Below are 27,858 nucleotides of genomic sequence, written 5' to 3'. Positions count from 1 at the left end.
ATGCACAGTTAAGGGAGAAAAGGTTTCCGTTTTTACGCGGTTCGTCGATGGGGTTTGTTTGGCGAACGCCACCCTCATCTACTACGGGTCAGTTAAACGAGTCTCTGGCTGTCGCGTTGGCCTTTGATGTGTTTGACTGCTCGAACTATTTGCAGCGCTGTTTTTATTGGATTCTTTTATATTGTATCTGGTTTCTGTAGAATGTTCTATTTTTTGGAAATGTTGGTTTGTACGCGAAGGCTCTGTGGTATACATTTTATTCTCGGAAGTTTAAAACTTGGAAATTCTATCGCTCGAATGCCTCGTCTTTCGTATTCCCTCTGGACGATGAATATTTTTAGGGTTTCAGTATATAAAGTGTAGTACTTTATGCACAGCGATTGGGAAATGAAGCTATGAATTCCTTTTTGGTGCTTCACGTAATACAGTGGAAACGCGAAGAATCCCTAGAATCCGATAGAAAGTCCCGCGGAAATGTTAGACATTTTAACTGGCATGCATGGAAATCGCAGAATCTGCGAGTAACTGAGTAAATCGTTCGTTGACTTCTAAAGAACACGTATCTCCTGCATTCGAAAATGCTGTTGCGCCAGCCAGCTACTTTACTTCCTCCTCTCTGAATTTCTACTGCGTTTGCGCAAGCTTCAAACGTTTCGCTTCGCCAATCATCGCGCGAAGCAGTAGAAAATTTCACGCGTATCCTTGAATCTTTACCAATTTTTCGAAAACCTGTCTCTCTCGCAAAATCAAGCACAAGTCCTCAAAATCTCCAACCACCCCATTCACCACTGTCTCCATCCACAGACCTCTCGATGCATCCCCTTCCACGCGCAACGAATTAATTATCACCAACCTAAGCGATCTCTAATTATTCTATACATTTTCTCAAGTGTTTTCATTAAAGAAGACACTGTGACACATCAATTATATAAAAAAAAAAAAATTTCAAATGCAAACAGTACGCAGACGTATTCGAACGCTCAGCTTCGTTCGACTTCACGAACGAGAAAGAGCTTTACTTCGTGGCCCGCGAAAAACCCCGAATATTATCGGAGTTCCAAGGATACGTTTTGTTTATACGGTGCGAATGATAGACTGCCGTTGGCGGTAGCCTGGTGGGGAAGCCAGTTATTCACAAAAGATGTTTATTATCAGTAAACCGAACACTTTGGTAGGCCGTGCCTCGTCCCTCCCCTCCTTGTCCTTCGTTAGACTTCGACTTTCATATCAGTTGGCTCATAGCTGTGGCTGGTGACGTTCCATCGTGTGACCGCGGTTCGTGCTCGTCTCAAAATTCTTTATTGAGCGTCGTTAACGTGCGTCATTGCCGCGATCGTATCAGGTACGAGAGCTCAGTTCCGCCGTTGAATCGCACGCGGTTTGATAACCGGTAGTACGGCGTGCTCCTCGATTCTCTTCCTCGCGTGTTGAGAAACAAAAGTGTAACGAAAAAAAAGGTGCTAATTGGTAGTCCGATGTCGGGTACGAGACGTTCCACGTTGAATCGAGCCTCGTTTCATAGACGAAACGCTGTAGTCATCGGGTTTTTTACTTTCGCCGTTTCTTCTCTTCGAAACTGGAGTTTCGTATAATTGATAGTATGAAGGAAGTGATCATTGGTAAGGTTTTGGAAGATCGAAGAAAATTAATGCTTGCACGTCGCCTCAAAGTGTGTTGTAGTGTTTAATATTAGGGCTGGAGGAATGATGAACCTCGTATGAATTTTATAAATTTATTACATCATTTTATATGAAGAATTTGGAGAACTTTTTTTATGAAAGTGTTGGTAAGGCTTTGTTCCCTTTATTTTTCAAAAATATTGTACGTCGCCCCAAGGTGTGTTGTAGTGTTTAATATTAGGGCTGGAAGGAATGATCAATTTCGTATGAATTTTATAAATTTATTACATCATATTATATGGAAAATTTGGGGAATTTTTTTTATGAAAGCGTGGGTAAAGCTTTGTTTCCTTTATTTTCCAAAAATAAAATGGAAAGGTTACGGAATAATTGAGAGAAAAGATGTCAAAAGGATGGCAGGTTTCGTTCGAAAGAACACATGCGGCGGACGTTTATACTCTAAGTACACAATGTAACACTTTTCTTGAATATACTTTCGACACTCGTATAGTTGACAGTTAAGCTTCAGTATAAGATTTCAATCTGTCATTTTAATTGACAAATCGATACGAATCACTTGCACATAACTGATTTTTAGTGTTTCCATTTTATAATATATTTTTGTCAAAAATTTAAAAGACACGTGAAAGTCATAATGTTTTCTGACTTTTAAAAATGATTTCAAAAATTTGTATGTATCGTTGCAGAATGATATTAAATTACAGAGATATATATGTTCTGACATTCAATATTCTAATTATTTATATCGCGAACAGCTCCGAATCAGTTTTATCGTGTTGCTGGAAATGATTTTTTTCCGTCTCTAACAGAAAATCAATATTTTACAAAAGTGAAACAATGCTCAAAGACTTCATTGTATTTCACCTTTTGCGGCTGCTGAAGTCTTATGCACCGGCACGACAGCAGGTATGCAAATTTCAGAAATACTTGAAAGAAAGTTAGTCCCAAGAAAGTGTTACATTGTGCGAAGTAAGAATGCGTGACAGACGTTCAACTGGGCGTATCGCCTGCAAATATTCGTGAACTTTACTTTTTTCGTCAATATTCCTGGAGCTACTCCATTTTTAAAATATCTCTCGCGGTGCATACCTGAAACGGTCGAACCGCATTTTCCGCAAAAATCAAAATAACACTCGAACAAAATACAAATTAAATAATTAGTTGAATAGCATTGTTTAAATTTGAAAAGAATCGTAATTTATAAAATTTGTACGAAGAAAAGTATACGCGTTAAATATTTTTCAGTGATACAATTGCAGAAAAGTGTTTCGATTAAATGATTTAAGTGTATTTCTCAAGAGAATGGAGACTATTCTTATCTATATCTAAAACCAATCTTTTATCTACAAATCCCACAAATTCCAAAGGTAGAAAACGGCGAAAGTGGGCGACTGATCTTTTAAGATGTGACGTGGAACGCCTCATACGTGATAATCGGTGCTCGATAAACGTAGCGCCACTTCTAAACGAAGATCGATAACTTTGTTTCATAGTGCTCCGATCGAATAGCTCGTGTGTACTCGATCCGTGATAGCAACGCATGAATTTTATCTGAATCGAATTGCTTACGTGTACATTATCGTTCGATTCGTTCCATCTACAACAACAGCGCGTGTATCGAAACATGATCGAAATCTGTACTGCAAAACAGTGCTTGTCCCACTTCAATATTCTACAACCTTCCATCTCTGAAGTAAAAACAAAATCATCCCAAAACAATTATATATATACTTAATAAGAACGTAGAACACAGTTCCTTAAAATTTGTCCAGCCTTACAGACTGATTTCCTCGAAGTAACTAACCCTTATTTCTCCCTATGTCCTCGATATAAATTATCGTTCGCCATACTTAATCTTACGAATCAAATAAAAGGTAAATAAACGACCAATATTTGATCGGATGGAAATCTGTGCTCCAGAACGGTGAACGTGACACGCGAGGCGAGGTTCCCACGGAAGATGGGCGAGGAAGGAAACGCGTCGCTCGCCGCGTTCGACGAGCAGCAGGGTACGAGAGGAATCGAGCGATGTTGCGTTCAATAAGATCCTGGGATGCTGCCGACACACCGTAGGAATGCGACAAAAGCGGTAATCGACGAGGCGCAGAGCGTCGCAGGCGAGGAAGGAACGGGGGAAGAGGCAGTGGTGCAGGAGAGGAACGGTGAAACGGCGAAAATCGTAAAGAAGAGCGAAACTTGACGGGTGCCGAAGTCAAGGTCACCCCACCCTACTCTCCCTCTACGCTCGAGGTACGCGCGTTCGCCCCGGGGATAGAGAGACGCGGTCATTGAGAATCTTCACGTAACTCTGGTGCACTTTCTCGGAGTGCAAAGAAGTCACGAACGGAGGGCGAAGGCGGGTGTGTTGCGCGCGGAGGTGCAACGGGGAAACCTTTTCGAGGAGAGTAAGAAGAAGAAGAAGACGAAGAAGAAGAAGAAGCAACAGAAGAAGGAGAGGCGAGTAACAAGGTAGAACGTTGTTGCGACGACAACGACGACAACGAAAAGGACGAAGAGGAAGGATCAATCGAATCTGGCGAATCGAGGTGGGGTAGCTGGCGGGCGCTGTAAAAGGAAGAGGGACAGGCTGCGCGCGGCAAAGAAGCCGAAGGAACGGAAAGATTCGAAGGCGGTTGGAGCGAGCAAGAGAGGCAGAGAGGATAGGCCGCGATCAAACCGAATCGAACGAGGAGAAAGCTAAAAAGATTCTCCCGCTCTCCCCTCTGGCTCCGTGGTCTACCTCTTTCTTCGTCTCGCGGACGTCGGCTCGATCTCCGTCCGGCTTGGTGCACCTGTCCTCGTTTACCTCGCGCACGCCCCGCCCCGACCAATGGTGTCTCGACAGGGCCCGTGACGTCAGTAACGCGCACCAGTAGGCCCTGCGTGTAGTGGGAGCCAGGATCATCCACCACCACGGTTCGGAGGCCGTGAGAGCCCCTCGGGGGCCAGCAGCTAGCCGCGACCAGCGCTAGCGGCCCGTCCGGCCGTCGGCCACGTTGGTGGGGGCAGGAAGAGGGGCACCCTGGTGTCGGCCAGGCCAAAGGAACAACGCCAGGGGTACCCACCGAAACCCATCCCGCATTTCCCACCACTGACTCGTCCGGAAAACGTGCGCCACAGAGCTTCCGGACTGGTGCTCGGCATATCGAGTTCAGTCAAGTGAGTCAGGTCGATCGGGTGTAGGGGATACCTTTACAATAGAGCCGAGGTGTCCACGACGGGACGCATTCGAGGAGAGGCAAAAGTTCGAGAGGCGACACCTCGTCGTTCTGGGTACACGCGCGGTTTTCGTTACTGGAGAACAACACGGCCCGCGAGATATCACCGTCGATACCTTGGGAGGGGGAGAGTGATGCACGGGATTACATCGCCTGCTTATGTAGCACAGTGATGGTTACCATCGGTGTCTAGCCGCGCGATGCGACACTCGACGATACGAGGCACCCCTCGCTCGGTAGCATTCGATGACATCGTTCACGCGCCGGCCATAGTCGGTGCCCGCGACTGGTAGAAACTTGGTCGAATCGTCGACGAAAGAGGCGAGAATACGGAGAGGGAACCGAGGAGAACGGTGAGAGAGAGAATCTCCCCTGGAGAGGGTGTCTCCGTAGTGGCGGAACGTTGCAGTGCCACAGTGCCAGTTAATTAACGCGGCGGTCGATTACGTTCGCCGGTCGAGAAAAACCCGGTAAGATCGTCGGACGCGGGATCATCCGGATTATTGGCTACCGCGGGTGGTGATTAGACGCAGCTACGACGGTCAGAACGGTGATAAGAGTGCGCGCAGGGGGGGTGTGTGATGCCCTGGTTATGGTTAAGCGTGAGTGAGGTCAGTGGCAAGAGGAGGAGAAGAAGGACCGGCAGCTGGTCGTACGCGTCGTCCCCGTCGTTCCCGTCGTCGTTGTCTAGGTCGTTGTCGCCGTTCTGTCAGCCGTGGAGGAGGTGGTTCGCAGGCGGCGGTGGTGGTGGCGAGGACTCGGTGGTACCGTCGACGTGCACGACGCCGACGAGTGCAGCAAGGTACGCGAGGTGTACGAGGATCACCGGCGACCAGTGACCAAACAGGGTCGTCCTCGAGGCAGAGCCACGTGATTATGGTGCACCATCATCATCATCGTCGCGGCCTTCAGGCGAGCCATCATTACGCGCTTAGGAGGCGAGGCACGACACCCTCGCTGCTCCAGGTATTCCTGCTGATACTGGGCCTCTGGCTACCGGTGCTGGACAACGGCGGCCTCGTCCTCGCTTGCGGACCGGGCAGGGGCGGCGGACGGCTGCCGCGGTTCAAGAAACTTACGCCGTTGGTGTTCAAGCAGCATGTGCCGAACGTCAGCGAGAACACGCTGCCGGCCAGCGGGATAGTCGAGGGCCGCGTGTCCAGACACGACTCCAGGTTCCGGGATCTGGTGCCTAACTACAACGTGGACATCATCTTCAAGGATGAGGAGGGTACAGGAGCTGACCGGCTGATGACACAGGTGAACGAACGTACAAACATTTATCCGAACGCTTGTATTTTACTGTGTGCTTTATGCTCCGACGTTGTACCGTGCTACAACGCGATGGAGTATACTGTTACGCGTCTGAAACGCGAGGCTCTCGAGACACGATGGATAACCGCGTTCTCACGAGCCGCCACCGGTGGTAGATCGATCTTGTCCGTCGTGGTGAATCGCGGATCTTCGAGAGCTTCCCGCGGTTTGACTCTGACGTAGCTGGTGGAAGTGGAAACGTCGTCGGACGACGTGTTATTTGCGGCAAATATCGGGTTAAGATGTAGTTACTTTCAGCAACGAAATTGCAAATTGCCGAACAATTAGGTATGCCTCTGTGGAACGCGATCACCTTTCGAGAGGATGCTAGAGTATTCTGTCGGGTGTTCAGTTTCCGGGGTAGCAATTCGAAGAAAGCAACAACCCCTACAACTACAAATGGAAATGATATCAATAATATTTCCAAAATTCCTCTTTTTATTATCTTGAATATTACTCCAATTGTTTCGTAGATACCGTAATTATCAAATGAATGAAAAATACTACATGCATATTCCCATACTAAGCAGGGAACCATGCGTCAAAGGGTAAACGATGTCTATCCGTAGACACCATCCAAATAAACCCCTTACAAAATCTACCCCATTTTCCACAAAGAAATCACTAAAAAATCTACTCACCCCACTGTCTCTTCCCACTTACCAAAAACCTCGAAACCACGAGCCCTGCAACTCCCTAACCGCTTCGTACGATTCGTCATTGCCAGTTTAGGGGTATTTTCTTCCCTAAATCGTGCGTTGGGTCGCGATAAAGATTGTCGCTTCCGAAGAAACCCGTCGGTGAATCATCGCGCGTTCTGCGAGTCGATCCAGCACACCTATCACCGGTCCCATCGATCCGTCGATCCTAGAGCGAAGTCTCGACGGACAGGAGTCGCGATGAGCGACGCCGGACTTCCTCTTAGCGCGCGTAGCCTCCTCGCGTAGGAGTAGGGGACTCGTCTGGAGGATTCTAGAAAGAACAACCAGTCAGTGAACTTTACGTCTCGATTCCGATAATAGTCGGCTGATTCACGCGCGAACGGTTTGTGTAAGCGCGAGTAAGAACGGCCGGTCGTTTACGCGTCGAGAAATTTGGTTATTCAGCGTGGTAATGTATGACGGGTTACGGCGTGGCTGAGATGTCTGTCGGGGGAAGTGGTTGGCGAGGGAAATGCCGCGTTTCAGAGATCCAACGATCGATTGGTACGCGAACAGATGAAGAACGAGATCGTTCGTGTTTGGGGATTTTTCGCGAGTAGTTGCGAGATTCATCGAGTTGGTTGAATCGAAGATTTTGCACGACTACTTTCAGGACAGGTACAGGTGTCTTTATCGCGCCGTTCGCTTCGTGTTTTTTAAATACACCTCGCATAGGCGTTACAGATCGGAATCGCGTGCATGTTTTATGACTCCAATACATGGAAACAGGATGTTTGAGTAAAAGTTTAGGACGTATGACATGTGTTTTAGTAATTATAGATCTGTTTGAAAGCAACCTTATGCTCTATGGTGTTCTAACATCGCACGTGTGTGGTATCATGATTATACACAGTGGGTTCCTGTGGCAGAAAATTACACTGTTACTAATTATGTTCAACTTTTATAAAGATTATTCTTTATTCAATTTGTAGGAAGAAAATCGACTTTCAGGAAAAATAATGTACTCAGTTAGAAGAAATGAGAATTGAATGCAGAGTGGTACGAACGCTGTAAAAGTATTCGCTTAGAGGCATTTTAAACTCCACGAGAAGCCTATTCGTTCCTGTGCAACATTTCTGACGAACATAATTTACAGTTCTCCCTGCCTTTTTTTCTCCTATCGACGATACTTGGCGATAGGATTTCGCTTGAAAATTAGAATGTTAGAACGGGGTAGCATGGATCCCCTCGATACCCCGAGGAGATTGATTGCGTTTCTCGTTTAAAGTACAGGCTGACGGGCGCGTTAACTGCAGCAACGCGTGTTATTACTTCAACGCGTGTCACCGTGCTCCGCGGCCGTATGACAAATTAGCTACTGCACGTCGTTAAACGTCGGCAGGTGATTCACGCGAAACGCTATCCACCCGATAAGAGTGCCTCGATCGCTCCTGAATACGTTTCACGTGCACAGGATCGATACTTGTGACTCGCATTACGTCGTACGATTTCAGCCTGACTTGCGTGCTGTCTCGAGCTCGTCGTACCTCTCTAGCCTCGATTAATTACCATTCTCGTCCGAATATTTTAATTCCCTTTCCTTTTTTCTTAATAAGATTTCTCAGAGATTGTTAACCATCCTGCTGTTATTATCTTTGATTGATTATCGTGGCGTTCTTTACCTTGCGGACCCAAATGACGTTCTCCAGCGAAGACTTGTTGCGAAGCCTAGATTTTACTTCAAGGGTGCAGCATTTGCATCGGACATGTTTGATATTAGTACATTAATGTTACTGGTATACACTCGCGACACAATTTCATGTAATTTAATTCATATCTCCAGTTTAAAATTTGGATCGCTTCAGTAGGATCAGATTTTCTTCGCAAGAATTTTCTTCACAAATTCGTGCATCACTATAGCATCATGTCACGTGAATCATAATCTAGGCCACTAGTGTGACTCACGATCGCAAAACAAGGGATGAATCGTGAAAAACAAACCGACTTACCAAATACCTTCGTTCAGAACGCTGAATCCTTCCTCACGGTGATCACAGCCACGAAGCAAACGGTTCAGAGAATGGAAACCGAGAACCACCGTTGTCGCCACCTGCGCCACACTCTCGGCTCCGTTCCGATGTTTATTTCCGGGCCCATAGTGCTTCCATTAGTGCTTTATTCATGCAGTTTTTATCGGTGTTTGCCTTCCACTTGGCGCCCCCGCGAAGCGTGAAACGATTCTCCTAACTCCGGGCCCGTTGTATTCCAATTTGTAAGTCCCACGTTTCGTGGCGCGGCGAACAAAAGGGCGGCATGGCGCCGCGCGCCGGTTTCCCGCTCGTAAACCATCCCCCGTTCGGGGCCCAGGCGTTTCGCGTGTCCGCCAGTCCGCGATTTCTTCGCCGAAATTTCGACTGTCCTCAACCTTTATCGACGCGATGAACGTTGAACCGGCGTCGAATCTATCCTGCACGCGTCCGCTGATTTCCACGAGCGCAAATATTGCCTCAAGCCCGTCACGATTGCGGATAAAGGTCGCCGCCGTTGGAAAATAAAGACTCCTTGCGGATACTCGTTTGACTAATCTCGATTAGCTGAATATTCTTTAGGATGATTGCTGTTGGGATAATAGCGTTCTCCGAGGTTTCACCTTTTTTTCTCACTATTAGGCGCAGGTATCGAGGGATGATGGTTAATCCTCGCTTTGCCTCGTTCCGTTCGTTAACCTTCCCTGTTCTTCGTTCGTTATCCAGTACATCGATTGAAAATTATAAAATAAAACGAGCTGATTACAGTTTCGACGATAAAAATAATTTTATACTGTAGTTGTGCATACTTCTCGCTTTATAATATCGTGTAAATTGTGCAGCGGTATGATAACGCGATAGCTTGTTAAAGTAATTCGAAGTCGAGATACCTTTGGTGCAAGGAATTTTAATTCACCCAGAGGTACGTCTTGAACATAATGCATATGCAGTTGGATTATGCACCGATTAATATATTCGAATTTCACTCTGGGGGGAATTTAAATAATTTTTTTTCCTCCCCGCCGTTGTAAATCAACCGCGGTGCTCGACATTATGCATGTTTTAAACTATTCACCCGATAATTTATTACTTCCTATTTCTACCGTCTGGGAATTACTGTCCACTTTATCGCGGTGTAAACTACTATTTATTCACAGGCATTCGTATAACCGGAATAGAGTTGACAAGTTCGATAAATCAACGATCGGATACAATTTCATTTACATGAATATGGTATGTTACAAATTTCTAACTGCTGTTTATGCGGGGTACGTAGGCGGTCGAAAGAGTGCTGAATTACAGGCCGTAAACTAAGGAACGGTAAAATATCACGTATCGGATATGCTGTTATTAACATTTTTTCATTCGGTGTTTACTTTACTTCATTTGAATAATTCAGATATTCATACAATCCCTGTAACGTTAATATAATAATATACGCAAGACCGTTAAAAGAATCAACAACTTCTTGTATCCAGCGGAATCATGTAAAAACGTTCGTTTTCATTGCACTTAATTTCATATACTTGCTTAAACTTCATGTATTCATAACTTGATTTAAAAACAAAATATTCATCCATTTATAAGACTCGTACACGTTCAATTTACGTATAAAATACCACTGGTAAGTCTTTACGATTAACTTCGCAATTCCTTACCCCATAAAAGAATCGTGCAATGGATAAACTATAGAAGTAATTCCATCGCAAAGTAAAGCTCTCGGTTTTGGGTCTCGAAAGCAGCTATAGTATCACTGGGAACGCAATCTTAGGACTCTAAAACGCGGACGAACAACCAATCGTGCAGTCTTTTTCACGAGCGATCGTTCAATCCCCGTACAATTGAGCGGATTGCGATTTTCCGCTCGACGGACGCGTCGATCGATTCGCGGCTCTGTCCGCGGTGGCAACGGATGGAGCAGCAAATCGAGGCGTCTTACCCAGGCGTCGAAGTCTCCCGCGAGCAAAGTGGATCCGTCGCTGAGCCGCCGCGCCGCTCGTTAACGCCGTGTTTTGCGAGCATGAATCCTCGTGTCCGAACAGAACGCGTTCCTCAGCGGCGATCGTAAAATGACAGTACCCCGGCCAATTAGCCGGGCCTGCTGACAAATTTAACTGCGACGTGTATCGCGACTTTGTCGACTGTTTCCACCGCCAGATTCGTCGCTTCGAGTAGACGCGAACCATGGCAGAGGAGTCGTGGAAGAAGTACGAAGGATTTGTCGGCGATGCTCGTTTCGTTTTAATTGACGAGCGTAAATCTTCGAGATCGTTCGTGTTCGTTTGTAGCGATTTGGCAAGGATATCATTCGATGTAACGTCGGGTGAAAGTAGTCGGGGCAGGGGAAAAAAGTGAAAACGGAAGAAGACAAGAAACGGCGAGTGGAAACAGGGGATGCCGGCAAATTGCTTGAGAGTCCTCGTTCCCCCTTTTCGTCCTGTTCTCCATCGTGGTTGTCCTCGTGATCGCGGGCACTAGGAGCCCGCCGGTCGCGAGGAATAAATAGGGGAAAAAGCGCGCACCGCGCGCCGGCTCTAAGTGATTGTGGGTAGGTTTATGGCGGCCATAACCGGTGTTTGGTTTGGCGCGTTAAAGCTCCCCCAATTACGGCAAATAAACCTAATGGCCGTGCTACTCGTTCTTCCCTTCCTTCTCTCTCTTCACCCTCTCTTTCTCTTCCTTCTTTTCCCTTGTTTCATAACGAAACAGAGTCCCGAAAATATAATGAACGAGGTAGAGATGAATTGGAGATCGAAAGCTGAGCTCAGAAACGAGGGAAAGATCTGTCCTTTCATCGTCACTTTCTTACACTGTTTCACTTTTTCGATCGATGGAAGTTCAGTGTGTGCAGTGTCTGTTTTTGGACGTCTGGTTATATTGTAGAGAGTTGCTTAATCGTGGCACTTTCATTGAATCGTTACACAGTCGAAATTCAATTTTCGTGTGTATTGAAGCATTGATAGAAGGGAGTAATTGATTTCCTCGGGTTCATTTTATGCACGCTACTTCGGTATTAGACGCCTGCTAAACGTATAAAGACATTGTGCATGGTACGCTGTCAAACGCGCGCAACGTAAAAGCCGTCGACTCGCCTTCTCCGTCCACAGTGTATTAAAACACTTATAACTCGTCCTTTACGACGGGACGTTTTCAAAATAAGCGATTAAAATGATTCAATTCAATTTATTGGCAAAAGTCGAATCGTTTAGTGTACAATAAAACGCGAGGTTTCGCATACGTATGGTAATTTCTCTGTTAAAGGCCGTTTCTTTATGTGAATTGATATGTCCCCTGGATAAATATAAAATTTTCAGATTGCACATCCGTCCATTAACTATCTTATAAATGAATAGCAGGTCAGAAGCGATCCTGCGGCTAGCCGGTGCGGTTGTATCGAGTAACCATATAACAGACTCATAATCATAAAACATAACTAGCCGCAGTGTGTCCCCAATAACCGTGTACTACATCTTAAAAATTTATTAGTTTCGAGATAACCGAATTATTGCGTGCCGTGCTCTTCGGATACACAGTGTTTTAACAAACGCGTGGAATACAAATTTCAAGGCTAGCCATTTCATTTTTTCATAGGTTAAAAAATGATTGTACAATTTTTTAATTATCAGAGAAATAATCTTTTATTTATATCCGTTATGACGCTACCAATTTTCAATCGTTATTACTGCTCGGTAGAACCTGAACTATCAGTGTATACTTTCGAATGGGTTGTGTTTTACACGGTTTAAAGTTATGACAAGTCTTGTAGCGTCTTGCTACAAGATTAGAGTATCGAATGTAAACTTGTAAAAGTAACGATGTAGGATACAATAGAGTGAAACCGAAACTGCACTGCTGGTACCGTTTGGTACCGTTTGGTACCGTTTGGCACTGAATTTCTCAACGCGCCACCATTATCGTGCCATACATTGCACTTTACAGCCATCACGTAACCCCTCGATAATCGACACGATCAGAGCAAGATAAGTAAGAACGCGCGATCGCAAATCACAGCCGCAATCACCCGCAATGACTCGCAGCGACCGTTTACCATTTCCAAATGACCATTGCTGTTTAATTTATAAAGGCTAAAGCACAATTCGAAACGCATTATTCTAACGGCGGTAAAGGTTTCGGAATGGAACGCTTCGGGCGTCTCTGTACACCTATCTGCGATCTGCGAAAAATTCTAGAGCTCCGCGCAATTCATAAACAGCATTAATCATAACCGTCGCGATTGCAACGAGATAAGCAATGGCGCATTAGGGTGAATTGCGATTGTGCGTTGCACCTACACGGGGATTTAAAACGCGCGTTCAACGTCGAATAATTGTCATGGAATTTCCAGTAATTTCCGAACGTTATTGGCCATTAATTCGCGAGGGCGATTGAAATACGCAACGCCCGCGATACGATTTCCACTGCGAGGCCTGAAATCCACCAGCCGTAGCTTCGGAAAGAATCGCGAGACTTTCATAATTCTAAAATTATCTTGGTATTGCGGCATATTATATAGTTCAACGTTCGTAATGGTACCGCTGGATTGTCGATAGAATCGCTAGATAAAGAACAGCGCACAATAGTACATTACGGCCGGAACAAATTGTAGCCATTTGTCATGACAATGTTTGCCATTTTTAAGTACCATTGATATTTGATTTTACAAGCTGTCTGAAGTAACAAGAATATGTTCTTAATGGGTCGTGTCAGTAGATGTATCATAACAAGAAAAATTCGAATCTACGATTCGTTTAGCCGCGCTTTAGAAAATTCTGCGTACCCTTCCAGCTGAAAAATAATTCCTGTCTTGCGATATGCCATGTTACATCGATCAGCTTAGATAAGGAGAACTACAAGACCAAAACATGGCTGCTGCGCAGCGATTTGACGTTCGTTGATACTCAATTCGACGGAACGATTAAATTATCAAGATACAAGTCGTTCGATGCTGACAGCTCTGCCTCTGCTGACGCCATATTGGTAGCAGTAATTGTCTCGACGGTACATTGTGAGCTTCTCGTCTAAATTTAATATTAACAGTGAAGAACGAGGAACCAGATGATTCTCTTTCCCAATACTCGAAATTATTGTCAAACAAAAATTTGCCAAAGCGTACGTTATAGTTGTACGCAAGTATTCCGCGGGTCCCTCGATTCCAAAATGGCCGTTATCACGCAGCATACCATATTTCACGAGTCACACTCGACCCTCTGACAATCGACACAATCGCGAGATAAGAAACGCACACGAGAACGAAACGTGGCTGTAGCGAGTGCTGCAGTGACTTGCAACGGGTGTCTGATGACGGGCAATGACCAACCAGGTAACCCGATAGGCGCACGTGGCGCCACGTGATACGTTCCTGACCCCGCGAACCTGGCTGACGATCGAGCCACGTCGTCGACAACGTTATCGTCCTCGTCGAAGGATCGAGAAACGATAAACGCCTAACACATAGCACAGAAATTCCTTTAATAATCCATAGAAAATCTGCCACTGTTAAAATACAATAAAAATGCATCAGAAGTAGAGTTCAAAGAATCAATCAGACCTACAAATGTTCTCAACGCCATTGTGGAGCAACGCTGAACTTTTGTTAGCTATTCCTCATCCATCGCGGGTTCGCGATTCAACTCAGAACCGATTAATTAATTGCACACCTCACAATCGTACACTCGTAACGAGTTCAAGACCTGAAATTTATGACTGTCATAATGCAGCCGATTGCACATCGCGGCAATTTGTTTTCCAATTTCGAATGGGTTCATAGGACGGACAATGGCGCGACGATTTATCAACGCGACGTAACCGCGAGATCTCTCGCGTTCCTAGATAACAGTCGACGTGTTCATCGACACGATCTCGATCGCCAACAATTCGTCTGACACTTAAATGTCAAACACAGCAGCTCCCAGCAATTTGTCTCCGACAGTTTCCAACTCAAACCAACCGCTCCTTTCGATTCGTTCCTAAAATATGGCTAACTAAAATCGTTAATTGCAACGCACAAAAAAGCAGCGGCACGTTAGAAATCTCAGAGTGGCGCCAGGCACCTGGTTATTTAAGAACCGATCGACTGCGAGTCGCCATAATTTTCCGCGCGCACCCCAGCCGCGCCAGCACGATCCAACCCACCCTGTCCCATTCTCTTCGATCGCTGATTCCGAACGATTTTTTACCCAGATCGTTATCGAGCTTCGAGATCGATCTTGCCACGGTGCCGGAGCTCGTTCGTTGTCGGCGTTGAGTTATAACCGGTGCCGCGCGGTATGAAATACGCCGCGCTAGGCGAGTACCGTTCTGCCAGCGGTAATTAGCGGCGAGAGCCGATTTGTTTCGTTTGATTTCTCTTAACCGGACTGGAAGCTCGCCGAGTCAAAGCACTAATTGTTGCCCGGGGCTGGGTCTCCCGGACGGCTGCGCGAGAGCGTCGGCGGCCAGGGTGTTCCGATCGGGGCCGGTCGAACGGTTCGATCGGTTCTCTCGTTGCTTACTGCCGGCGTATATTATCCTGGCGTCATATTACGCGCGTAATATCGCGCGTGCAATTTTCGTGGAGGTACGCGCGTTTATTGCGGGTGTACAGCGACACGGTTGATTTATACGGGAGTTCATTGTTCGCCGATTTTTATTCGCGATCGAAAGCGCGGTAATAAGCGCTCGAAACGCGTTCTAAATGGGGAGCATGTTCGAACGGGATAATACGTTCCGCGAGGTAATAGGTTAGATGGTTGTTTATCGCTGGTGAAAATGTCGAGTCGAGCTGGTTTTTACGGTGATCGCGATAAAATTTTCTGGCAACGTGGCGAGCGGTTGGTGAATGGTAGCGTTCTGTTATCCGAGTTCTTTAATTGAAAAGGTTGCAGCGGAGGCTGTGTAAAGCGATCGAAGCACGCTGCGGTTCGGTTTAAAACTGGAATCGACTGCACCTAATGCTTGTTATCGAGACGCTAATTAAATTTAGCTATCGCGCTCGATCTGGACATTACAATTAAATTCCAGTTAACTCCTTATTAAAACTACAAATTGTAGACACTCTTGGACATAAATAACATCTCAACTAGAACCGTAACCAGTATAGAACTGAATTTTCTATTTATCGCTTCTTTCGTGGGGACAACGATTTCGTCTCTTTCACTGTCAAATAAAAACGACAAATATTCCACGAAGTAATGCAACATTGTTCGAGGAGCAACCTCCTCGAATCTGGCTAGTCTGGAGCGGCTCGTCTTCGAGGATCCGCGGCGGTTGCGCTGTTGAGTCGCGATTTCTCCCGGACGGCGATCGATCAAGCGAACCGGTCCGCGAGTGAAAAGTCGATACCCGATAAATATCGCGGTGGATCCTGAAAACGGTCCCCCCGGTGGCCGGCGGACGTTCGACGGGTAACTTATTGCCCAGGCCGTCCGTGCCGCGTTTTAGTAATGCCCGCCGCGGGATTAGCGTTCGCCTTTTAAAACGCGCGGCTACCAGCAGGCCGTTATCTTCGCGGCCATAACTCCGTAAATCCACGGGCATTTGTTTCCCGCGGCTGGGACGTCGGGGTTACCTCCGTTAACCCCGATGCGATCGTTCATCCGTTTACAGCGACAAATCGCTGCCTCCTACTCTTTTCACTCTTTCCGCCTTTACTCGCGGCCCCGCGGCTCTCCTTCCACCTTGGCCAGGTGGTAGCCACCTCGTCCCTTGTCTCACCCGGTGAAATCGTTTCGCGCTGCTCTTTGTTGCCCGTTACGGAGACTTCCCCTGCTCGTCTGAAAGATTTGCGAACGCGTTCCGCGCGGGTCGCGTAGCGGCGACGGGTTGTCCGAGGGTTCGCTGGTTTTTGAGTTTTGGTCGGTCGTGAGAATTGAAAGGACTTCGCAGGAAAGAGAAGTGAAGGATAGGAAGAGGCACTAGTTAGGATGAGAGTTTGGCAGAGTTGTTAAGCATGTAATTCTGTTCGTCGTCTCTGTTCTATATCGTGGCAACGGTGGACTCTTAATTAAAATGGTACTCCCGATATTTTCGAGACACAGTGTTTCACAGTACGTTTGAAAGCAATTATACGGGCGTAAATGAAGTGGAGGATGAGAGAACATCGAGGCGACGTGCCGTGTACGGTTGTATCCCTCGATCAAACGTCATATTTCGTTGTTTCGCTCTGATGGCTCTTCAACGGTGGGAATTCATTTGTCACGACGCGATCCGGTACGTCGGGCGAAACTGCCGATTAATGGTGATGGTCGATCGTTCAGAACGAGCTGCGACCTCGTTAAAAGATCGAGCGACCGATATATTTCATCCGCCGTCCTTTACGTGACATCTGTGGCGCACGATGTTAAAGTATTTCAGAGAATTTCCGTTCCAGAACAGTTCTAGTTTATTTCGTATTCTATTCTTTAATTACCCGTTCTTCGTTTCCTCTCCAGTGAACGTCCTTCGACGATCGTTCTTCGATAGAATCCCGATCGAACGGCTCGCGATCCCATCAACCACCTCTATGGAATTATTCGCAAAATCATCGTAAGAACAGCTCGCGCACCTTGATCGTGGCTCGAAGAAAGAGGATCGAGGAACGCAAGAACCGGATATCGAGGCGATCTGCTGTCGTTCCCGCGCGAGCCGCGATCGAGAGGTTTCCGTGCGTGGCACGGTTTTCTGGATGTGCACGGCGCTTAAAGTAGTAACCGCAGACCAGGATGCGTATAGACACCAAAGGAGCACGAAGCGAAAGCCCCGCCGGTATTCTCGCCGCTCTCCGTCTCTGTTTCACCCTTCGTCGTCCGTCCTCCTCCGCGCCCTCCCCCCCTTTCATCCCCCTCTCGCTCTGACAGCATGTTCGATTATATGTGGGATAATACGGGTGAGAACAAGAGGGACAAAGAGGCCAGAAAGAGGAACGAGCCGATCGGAAAAGGACAAGTCGAGGGGTAGAGAGCGGGCGAAACGGAGAGAGAGAAAGAGAGGGACGTAATCTGGTTGGTCCACCGAGTTTCAACGGGGCAAGGATGAAGGAAGGGCCCCCGAGGGCCCCGAGGCGGCCGCCATAATGCATCGTGAGAAGTGTGCACGGGGTCAAACGGGTCAAAAGAACGTCATGGCGCTGCTCGTCCCTATGGCGGAGCTGCTTGCACGCGTCGATGCTCGCTTAACGTCGCACCCTCGGCTACGCGACGCTGCGACGACTTCATTCTCGCGATTACGCCAGGCCCCTTCAATCGTAAAAATCTGACGCGTACCGAGACCTTGCTACGTCAGTAACGCCCTTTGCTTGTTCCATCGTAATGGCTATCAGCAGCCGAACATCTCGACGCACTTCCCTCGATATTGGCACCCTCGAGTACGGTGCCTGTGTCGTACAGATAGAAGCGTCCATATTGGAATCTTTTCTACGAAAGGTTGGAAGTCCTTCGCAGTTATCGAGGGCCTGTCAGTGTGACGATTATGACTCTCGCGTAATCAGTGTGCGTTTGTGATGCGAATCCCTCTTCGAAAGGCAATTTTGCAGTTATGGTTTGTAATTGTGGACGAAGCATGACAAATTCTAAGAAACAGAGTACGAGTATGTCGTTCGAGCAGCTGAAAAAGACTTTGCAATCTCTGATTGATTGATCAACGATGAGATTATACATTTGAAAGTGTTTTAAAGCCTACTGTTACACCCTTGATCCAATTTGTTCGTTCTAATCGTTCTCCAAACGGTTATAAAACAATCAAGCCGAGAAGATCCTTATTCAAAGCTTATTTTTCACGGTACCCTGTTGTACGATGATATTTCGCAATTTTTACGCCGCCTTACGTCGAAACCACGTTCTCAGAGTGTTATAGAAGAGTTATGTGTACGAGTTCCACCGCGTGGAACGAGCTGCGTTTCAACGACTTTTAAACGGCCCGCGAAACACCGTCATCAGTCGTTGGCTGTCGCGTCGAGGAAGCGATTTCTCTCTGTCCGCGTGCGGACTGCATGATGCACGGACCAACGGATTTTATGGGTTCTTAGTCGGATGAGTGGAATTAGAGAGCGAGTAACTCGTGGCGGTTGATCAATAGAGTACCACGCTCGTGCACCACGCGGAAGGAATACGCAAGCGGGCTGGTTTCCAGCGCGAAGGCGAGTTCATCGAGTTCCCCGTCGAGTTGTATCGATTTCGAGTTGTTCGACGTTACCTTCGATTCGAACTTCAATCGATAACTAGTAAAATTCCCTAGGTTCTTTGCTCGTTTCGTGACATTATCGAAACGCGCGAGTTCATCGCGACACTTCGTTTCAGTGGACAACGATAATCACGTGAAACGACGCAGTCGCGACGAGGCCTAACGATTTGCCAACAGCCATGGAGAACGGCGTTCCAAGCGTTCCTCGTAGTCGCCATTCGCGAGGTAAACGCGCGCCGCGCAAAGACGGAGAGAACAGGGTAGATTGCGGCTGTGGAAGAAAGTTTAGCAAAATATGGGACGGTTCTCGCTGTAAAACGATCTTCCCGACCACTTCCTTCCTCCCGTTGCGCGCTGGGATCCGATGACCAGTTTGAGGTCGCCGATGACCGACGTGGGAAAGGATCGTCACTGGCTGGTCTTCCTTTGGCCCCTCGCGCTCCTACTTCTTTTTTTCAATCTTCTTATTGCTCCTCCTCGTTCTCGCTCTACCGTTCCATCCTCCACCTCCTCCCTCTTCTTCTTCTACTTCTTCTTCTTCTTGTTTCGCTGCTGCTGTCGCCACTATACGCAACGCATCGAGAACGTTGCGAGCAAAATTGCAAACGTTCCGAAAAAACGTGGTTGGAAAGCGTTTCGAGCTTCGAGTCCTTCAAAATTTCGTGGGCTCGATATTATTCGGCTCGTTTCGCTCTCGAGCTGACGATACCGTATCTTGATAGCCACCAGGAGACACCATTAGCCCGAGATCTCTCAAATATGCGTGCTCGTCGTTTTTCCTTGGGGGCCGTTAAAAATTTCTGCTCGACCGTTCCGACACACCCTGTACAGCGCCGGCGGAACCGTCGATGTCCACCTCGACGTTTCGTCCGCCGCCGCTACACGTCCGTTACCCGTATAACTTATCAATTTCTTGCCATTATCGCCGCCGGGAGTGGACGCATACCTTCGTTAATTTTGCAAATTCGCTACACGACTTCCCCCACCCTCCTCCCTCCGATAATTCCGCAATTTGCCGCTCGCCCCAACAGCGAACGGGGCGAGCGAGGGCCGCGCGTTTGCGCGGACCAGCCTCTTGATCGATATTTATGTTTATAACGCTGCCTACTATACGCAGCCGGGCATAAAAATTGGTCAATCTCGTACGGTTTATCGCGCGACGATCGAGCCCTTGTCCGGCGCATCGACGCGTTTCGCCGCGGAACTTGAAACCGTTTTAGGAACCCTCCCACGTTCCGATCGATTAAGCTACGACTGAGAGCAACGTAATCACGCCGCTCGCGGTGATGGTAACGCGTACAATGTTTCTTTTGTGCGTGCAATATCTGATCATCCACGAAGTCATCGCTAGGGGAATTTATTGGTCCGTTGAAAGCTTCGCGGGATCTGTCAGGTGGCGCCTGAATTGCGTAAACTACCCCTGAAATTGGTAACTTCGAATTATTAATTCGGTGTGTTTGGTGATACGGCAATCTCTTTACAGTGTTATACAAAATTTGATGTGGCTCGCAATTCTTTTCAATCTTAACTATAAGCTTCAAGAAATGTTTAAATATTTTTAAACGACTCAATTTATATTCCTCATAAGTGGAAAACCTTATTCCCTTTTCAAGTAACGTCCGAAAATTGCTGACCGTCTAACAGTACTTAAAAGCACTTCTCCCCAGTATCAACAGCATTGTAACTGTACACCAGTACGCGTACAAATAGTTTCCGCGGCCCCATAATTTGTATTTTATTAATAAACAGCATGTTCTGCGAGCGGTAACCAGAAAATGATTTTCACGAGATTATTATTTTTAACACGTACAGCCTGTTTAACGTCCGCTCTTCAATTACCGAAGAGACGACGCTCCCAGGTACGATGGACACGCTCCGCGGAATTGTCCGGTTAAGCTGCCTCCCTCCGTCCGGTATCAAAGTTAATTCGACGGGGTGGCGCTTTGCTACTTTATTTTGCGCCTTAACACTCGCAAATTGCCGCTCATCCCGCGCTGCGACGAATTTGAAATTCAACGCGGACGGGACCAGCGACACTTCCACGCTCGGAGCCGAGCAGCTTATCGCCGCCTCGATGACGCTGCTGGTTACCGGTTCGAGGGATGTGTAGTAAGTATACGAGCTTGTTGAGGCATTAAAGCATTAATCCCCCCGCCCTTCGACGCTCGATCGCTTCCCTGCGAAATTTCGAACGTTCAATTCGTTTACGTCAAATTATCACCGAGCCTGGTGGCAGGGGGTGATTGGAGGACGCTTCTGGGAAAAGTGGAGCGATTTCCTTGCAAACGTCTCTCGGGGATCGCGATAATATTCAATTTGTCGATGTCGTTAAACTTATTTCAATGATGCTGATATAATGAATCTCTTGCTTCCATTTCTTTTTTCTTTTTCTTTTTTTTTTGGTTAAACTGGTTTGTGTATCGAATTTATTCAATGCTTCGTCCTTTTTTTATTCCATCTGTATTCATACTGTCTGTCCATTTAATTCGGAAATCGATGGATTGCCGTTTAAATATCTTGCTTGTATCTAATTTAATTTTGCACGATATTTTTGCAACATTCAAGGAAGAAATTCAATTTCATTAAATTCTTGGCGGTCACAGAAGTTTACTTTAGAAGTGCAACAGGTATGACAACTATGGTATTGCAAAAAATGTCGTAATAGATCAAACGGAACGCTGATCCTCATTACAATACAATCGATCGAACGCAATAAGCTAATGGTCACGTTCTCAGAGCCACAGCGAGGCTACGTTCAAGGGAACCAAGTCAGTACAACTGTACGACATACGCGTGCACCTCCCTGATCGCTCTAATGCAAGCCAGCCGCTCGACAAATTACAATATAAAAGGAAAGCAACAATAGATCAATCATAAATGCGCGAGCCGTGAAACAAAAGGCTCGACTGCGACGGGCGCGATAAAACAGAGACAAGCGCGACAATCAAGCGGATCCCGATCCGCGGGGATAGCAACAGTCGAACCGCCTCGATCAATGGGATCTTGTTAGCCGCGCAAAGCGGTGGGCCCGCTCGGTTAATAAATAAACAAATAACTGTATAATACGCGTTACAAGCCTATTGTGCATTGTGCGAGAGGCAGCACTACTGGCCGAAGCACCGGCCCATGCGGTAACACAATGTCCTATCTGTTGCAATGCATTATGACTCGGTGGCCTGATGCACCGCGGCCCAGGGTATGCGTGTTACATGTGGCACTACAGGTACGCACACAAGTATTTGCATTCTACGACCGTTAATACAACGCGCTCGAGAGTGCACAACACGTTGGACGCGGAACAGTTCTCGAGACGTGATCGTTCCTCCTTGTCCCCAGTGGCCATTTTGAAAGTGACAGGTAATCGACTCTCCCGCTCTATTCTCTCAGTTTTTCTTAACACTCTCGTTCGAAAAAACGTATCTCGCGAACGATCACTGGAGCTATTTTAATGGCGATTATTTCGAAGACGAACGAACGAACGAGACGATGCTTGAATCGCCCTGTAGAGGTCCGATGATGGTCCCCAAGCGTGGATATGGCTCGCGCGTGTTCGGCGTAGGTGGGCAAGTAGGAACAAGCGGCGAACAACGCGCTTATTCAAATACATTCAATTAATTTCCATAGGAAGACAACAATGGCTTCCACGCCGTGTAATCGTCCACGGCGATACGGCTCGGCCGCGTGCACCCATGCCTGGGTTTCGTGGGACCCGCGCGTAACGGCATTAAATCTTCGCCGTCCTTAGTTATCTCGAATCTGTTCGCGAAATATTATCCCCCCGCGCTTTCGTCAATAAACCACCGTCCCGCGTGCGTGTCGTTTGTAACCGAATATGACAACGTGACGCCACCGGGACAGATATTCTCGATTTTATTGCATACCGCAGCTGCGTATCTCTTACGTGGAATCTTGCTCAGGGGGTTGGCACCCCTCTGCGTTTAACCAACGGGGATAAACGAATTTGTTCTTTCAGCGTGGAATGCACGGTACGGAACATTAGTCAAGAAATGAGTATCGTTTTCTTTTCTTATGTTTGAGGGAAATTTATTCCTTTCGATTGGTCTTCTTGGCGAAAACTTAACGCTTGGACATTTAAAACTTTATCGAGCTGTTGCAAATTATTTTCATATTAAAAATCCTTGAAATTCTTCATCAAAACAATGCTTCGAAATGTCACCAGCGGAACCAACGGTGTTAGTTTTGAAAAAATGACAGAAGAATACGAAGGGCCGTCGAATATCAATTTCGAAATTAGATTTACCATGTGTCCTAAGGTGTCTCGTAGCCAATTCGTAATTGAACCCCTCGTCGTTCGAACCGGCTCGTTCGATATAATTAATTGCACGTTCGCGATGCACTCCACGCGGTGGTGGTGCACCGTGAGTGGCTAGAAGGTGGAGAGCAGTGGCCAGAGGAGAAAAAGAGAGAAAGCGACGTGAGAGGGGCAGAGATATCGGCGCAGCAAGCTGTGAATGGCTGTGCCCTTGATGGAACGGAAAGGGGCTGCGGGAGGGGAAGTATAAGAGGGGCGGTTAATTAATGGGGCGGCGACCGACCACTTCCCTTGGTTTACACGTTTTCTCCGTCCCTCCATGCCGATCTTTTCGGTCGCTCCTTGCCTCCTTGGTTATTCAGATTTTTTTAACCCTCGGTTACACCGACCCATTACGAATTTCATTTTTCTGTCACTATTATCGGTATTATCGGTACGAGTATATATCAATTTCAGGACCGCGTTACAGGGAATTTATTTTGTTACGACACAGAAGCAATGGCGACTGGATAGGTCCGAGATGTTGGCCGTCATCCGCCATTCGAACGCTGGTTTCTCTTCTATTTCGATTCAGACGCTTCTTTCGCGAAATTTAATTTAATCGTTGCTCCAAAATTCAGTTCTGATTACTTGGATATCATATGTTTAAGATTGTTTACTGATCTTTTATTTGTAAATACTTATAAATGGAGTACAGTTATTTCTTGCATTTCTTTCTCGTGAAAAGAATTCATCTTTCAGGTTCATGTTTCTCTAATCATGAAAGGTATAAAAATTATTGAAAAGTAGTAAATGATTAGTCTATTAGTTCTCGTGTCAATGATAAGTATTGAATATAAAATCTAAAATTAGCCATTGAATTATTCGATGAATTAACAATCGTTGCCATCCCAGCCTCTCTAGAAATTAATAATTTCGCATTGTATCCGATAATTTCGTGCGCTTATCGTGGATGGTTACCTCCGTAGAATTTTCATAAAGTACCATCGATCGATGGCCGATGGTCAGATTTCTTGCCGGTCCTTTCCATAAAGTTCCAGCCGACCCGTCAAAGATCGCTTTCAGGTATACGGCCGGTGTATAGTTATACAGTCACGGCGTGGTTCATGGCGAGATCGTGGCAACAGTCGATGATTAAGGGTATTAAATCTTTCCCCGTGCGCTGCTCGTCCCGTATTTTCCGTCACTTTCGTGGCTCGCCTTCTTCTCCTACCCTCGCGAGGGCGACGCCTACGCTGACGACGGCACCGTGGTTATTTGTCTTTGAAGATGCATCGATTACTCATCGAAGACAAACGATATTAAATCGGAGGAACCTCCTTTCGTTTCGCGCCACTTTGCTCGTGTTACGATCCCCCGCGCATTGTTTCCGCGCTGCTCCGCGTGTAATCATTTTTCGAACGACCGATCGACGACCACGACGGTTTCTCGCTTCGAAGCGGAGGAATAGCTCTCCAGTCTCGGTAATTGCAATGACTTGCCAAAGTTACGGTAAAAAATTGTGTTTACCGATCCATGCGCCAGTACGCCTCGTTTTCGCAATCGTTTTTGTTAGTATACTCATGTCCGCGACTATGGAATATTAACAATTTTAATAAATGCAAATAACTATATTAAACGATATTTTAATGGCAACTTCTGAGAGATGCAAAAAAATTCAGTGGTTTTTTATCGAACGTCTACACCAGCGGTTTCCAAACTTATGACGTGCGTAACCCGCTTTCAAAGCTAAAATCATACCACGAGCTACTCGTTACGAAAAATTTACTTATTGCTTACACAACTTTATTTTTACAATTTTAAATAGCGAGTTGGCAACAATCGATCTACACTAATAATTAGTACTTAAAATCATGGTACACAGCAGAATTTTGAGCTTGGGATTAAAAATGGTGGAGAGGTTGTTTCTTGGTAGCAGATCTGTGGAGGCGAAACTGTGCCAAGATTGGACAGATCCGATAAAGGGTCTATTAATATTCACGATCACCGTTAGGTCGATATAATCCGGCACTTGCTGGCAAGGATGTATCAAGAACACATTTCCCACGTTGATACCCAACCCAAGAATGCTTCTATCCGGTATCATCGGACTCCGGCAGATCCTCGATAACATCGGCTGGCATCCGATGCACGGTAATTTGTCCCGAGATGACTTCGAAGTCCATCGTTCTCGGTTATCAAATTCCTGCCGCGACCGTCCCGTTGGGATCTGTTAAATTTACATTCTACCGAGCAAACGGACGCTTCCCATCCGTGAACGTCGAAGATTTATTAAACGGTTTTCCAAAGGCCGTTTCCCCCACCCGATCAGCCGCCTCTACAGTTTTCCACGAAGAGCCGGCACAAATATTGATTGTTTGCCGTCTAAATTTCTCCTCTTTCTTTCTTCCCTGGTTTACTTTCGATAGCCTCGTCGGGTAGATAAGAAATTAGCCAAGTTCTTTGAAACGACGAGCGTCGTAGCCTTTTGCCTGGTTTCCTTTGAAAACGGACACGCACGCGGTTAATCGTATCGAAATATATATATTAAATCGTCGCGAGTCGAATTACGTTTTTTTTTATTAAAATATCTTTCATGCTGTTCTTCTCGAGTAGAGATTGAATTCGGTGTATCCAGTTACAGTTTGATCGCGACGCTCTTTGCGAGGAGCACGGAAAAATCGTAGGATGGTCCCACGGAGACACGCGCGTCCCTGTATAGTTACACGTTCTTCAGGGCCCTCCTCTGTGACGGCGCGCTTTCTAAAAACCAGCCGTATTTTTCGCGGTAGAGGCCGCGGCGGACGGGCCCCGGGACTGGCTGGAATTCCACGACGCGAGGCCGTCCGAAAAGGGTCCCGCGGGGCGGTTTTTCCACGCGCACCGGGGCCCCCATTTTATTCGTATCGTCCTAATTCGAAGCGAGCGATCGGGGCGCGGACGCCGTCGGAATGCTCGCAGGCATGCGGTCGCCGATCGCCCCCGTCCTCCGTGTCCTCGCCGCTCCCCTCTCTCTTCATCGCGCTCCCGTCCAGCTGGACGCTGCTGGCCCCACTCGGGGCCTCCCCGGTAATTAATTTAACTTCTTGCCCCGACGATGGCGGCTGCTAATGGTTTTCTTGTACCCTGCGCGAAACTTTGTCCGCGTCGTCTCGCCTCCGCCCGTCCTCCGTTCGCCAGGCCACCGCGGCGCTACCACCGCGGCGACTTCAACGGACAACGTGTGTCTTTCGTTTAAATAGCCGATTCTGGCTCGCGGAGCTGAGAATGGGGTTCCATTCAGAACAGTGGAAATTGTGGCAAAATTAGTTGGCCGCGATATGGGTTTTCGATAACGCAGACGTTAAGAGCGACTGGGTCGAGAGTTCGACGAAGCGCCAAAGGGGTGCTCGTGGTCGCTGTAGCGAGGTACTTTCGCGATTAACTGTCATAGGGAACCGGTTGGTATGGTATTCCATTGAAGCGCTAGGAATCGTCGGCTGGACTGGAACAGGGGGCCAGGTTGCAATATTTGTCGTCGTGGATCGTAATTCCCCGGAGGTGACCTATCGGAGGTAATTAGCCCTGGCGTTAGCGACGCGTCGTCGTAACACGATATCCCGGTTGAGAGCTAATAGCCGGGGAGAGCTGACGGAAATGACGTAAACAGAAGTAAGGGGCCATTCGGGATTCTTTCGGCGCACCTTTATGCCTCCCTTAAAGAACGTTCTTTATTTGACCCTCCTGCGTCTTGGAACCCGTCTCGTATCCTGGAAACGAGCGTATAATCGACTGGATTCGCCGCGGTGGAATTTGCGAAATTTACTAGACGATCGTAGGGAGTGATTATAGGAGGTTTGGTTATTTTTAACGCAAACGAATCCTTGGGGAGGGTCGATGATAGTTTCTCGAGACACTTAGTTGGCAGGACGGTTACGAAGCAAGAAATAGGCGTTTTCATAGTATTCAGATGTCCAGAAGATCGTAGTTCAACCAAAAATACTGCGCCACGAACCTCCGCTCGTCGAAGTCGAGGAAACCTCGACTCGTAGCGACCTCCATATCGCAGCGTTTCCTCGCGTCGGAAGAACTATTCTCTCCGGTTCCCGGTCCAGGCGATGAGAAGACCTTCACCTTCGCGGAGGGAGGGAGGGCGAAGGGCGGCCGGTAAATAGCTGCGTGTGCAACGTCCGCTCTGGCCGCGAGGCGTTAACGAGGCGGGCAAACACGAAGAGGACGAGGTGGAGTGAAGAAGGTTGGAGAAGAGGTGCCTGCCGTAGGACGGATGGGGAATCGCCGGACCGTGGAGAGGAGCGGAACGAGCGGTCGAAGACGAGACCGAGACGGAGAACGCGGTGGACGATGGAAAAGAGGGATCGAAGAGGACCAGGGAAGGAAGGACGAAGTGGAGAAAGGGAGCGCGAGATGAAAGAAGATGGGAAGAGGAATGGAACAAGGCACGGAGACGCCTTTTCAAGGCAAGGTGTGAACTCTGCCGCCCTTCGGCTCCCTCTATCAGTTTCTCTGCTGTTCGTGCATCCACCAGCACGAAAGCACCTCTTTCCACCTTATTAAGACCCCCGACCCTGCCAGCATACTACAACCGGACTCTCTCACGGTTCCCTCTCTTTCACTTTCCTTTGCTGTCTTTTC

The 27,858-nt window shown here is 47.3% G+C and overlaps 1 protein-coding gene across 1 annotated transcript in view; it reads left to right on the top strand.

Annotated features, from left to right (window-relative positions):
* The first annotated feature begins 5,353 nt into the window (after positions 1–5,353).
* Hh (hedgehog signaling protein) overlaps positions 5,354–27,858 on the top strand; it is a 53,153-nt gene continuing 30,648 nt past the window's right edge. Inside the window, exon 1 of the mRNA XM_076902833.1 lies at positions 5,354–6,118. Within this exon, the coding sequence (XP_076758948.1) occupies positions 5,735–6,118 (384 nt within the window). The 5' untranslated portion in view covers positions 5,354–5,734. The remainder of the gene's footprint in view (positions 6,119–27,858) is intronic.

This window comes from Xylocopa sonorina, chromosome 10, assembly GCF_050948175.1.
Source record: "Xylocopa sonorina isolate GNS202 chromosome 10, iyXylSono1_principal, whole genome shotgun sequence".
NCBI classification, from domain to species: domain Eukaryota; kingdom Metazoa; phylum Arthropoda; class Insecta; order Hymenoptera; family Apidae; genus Xylocopa; species Xylocopa sonorina.
This window is presented reverse-complemented; position numbering and strand designations above follow the sequence as displayed.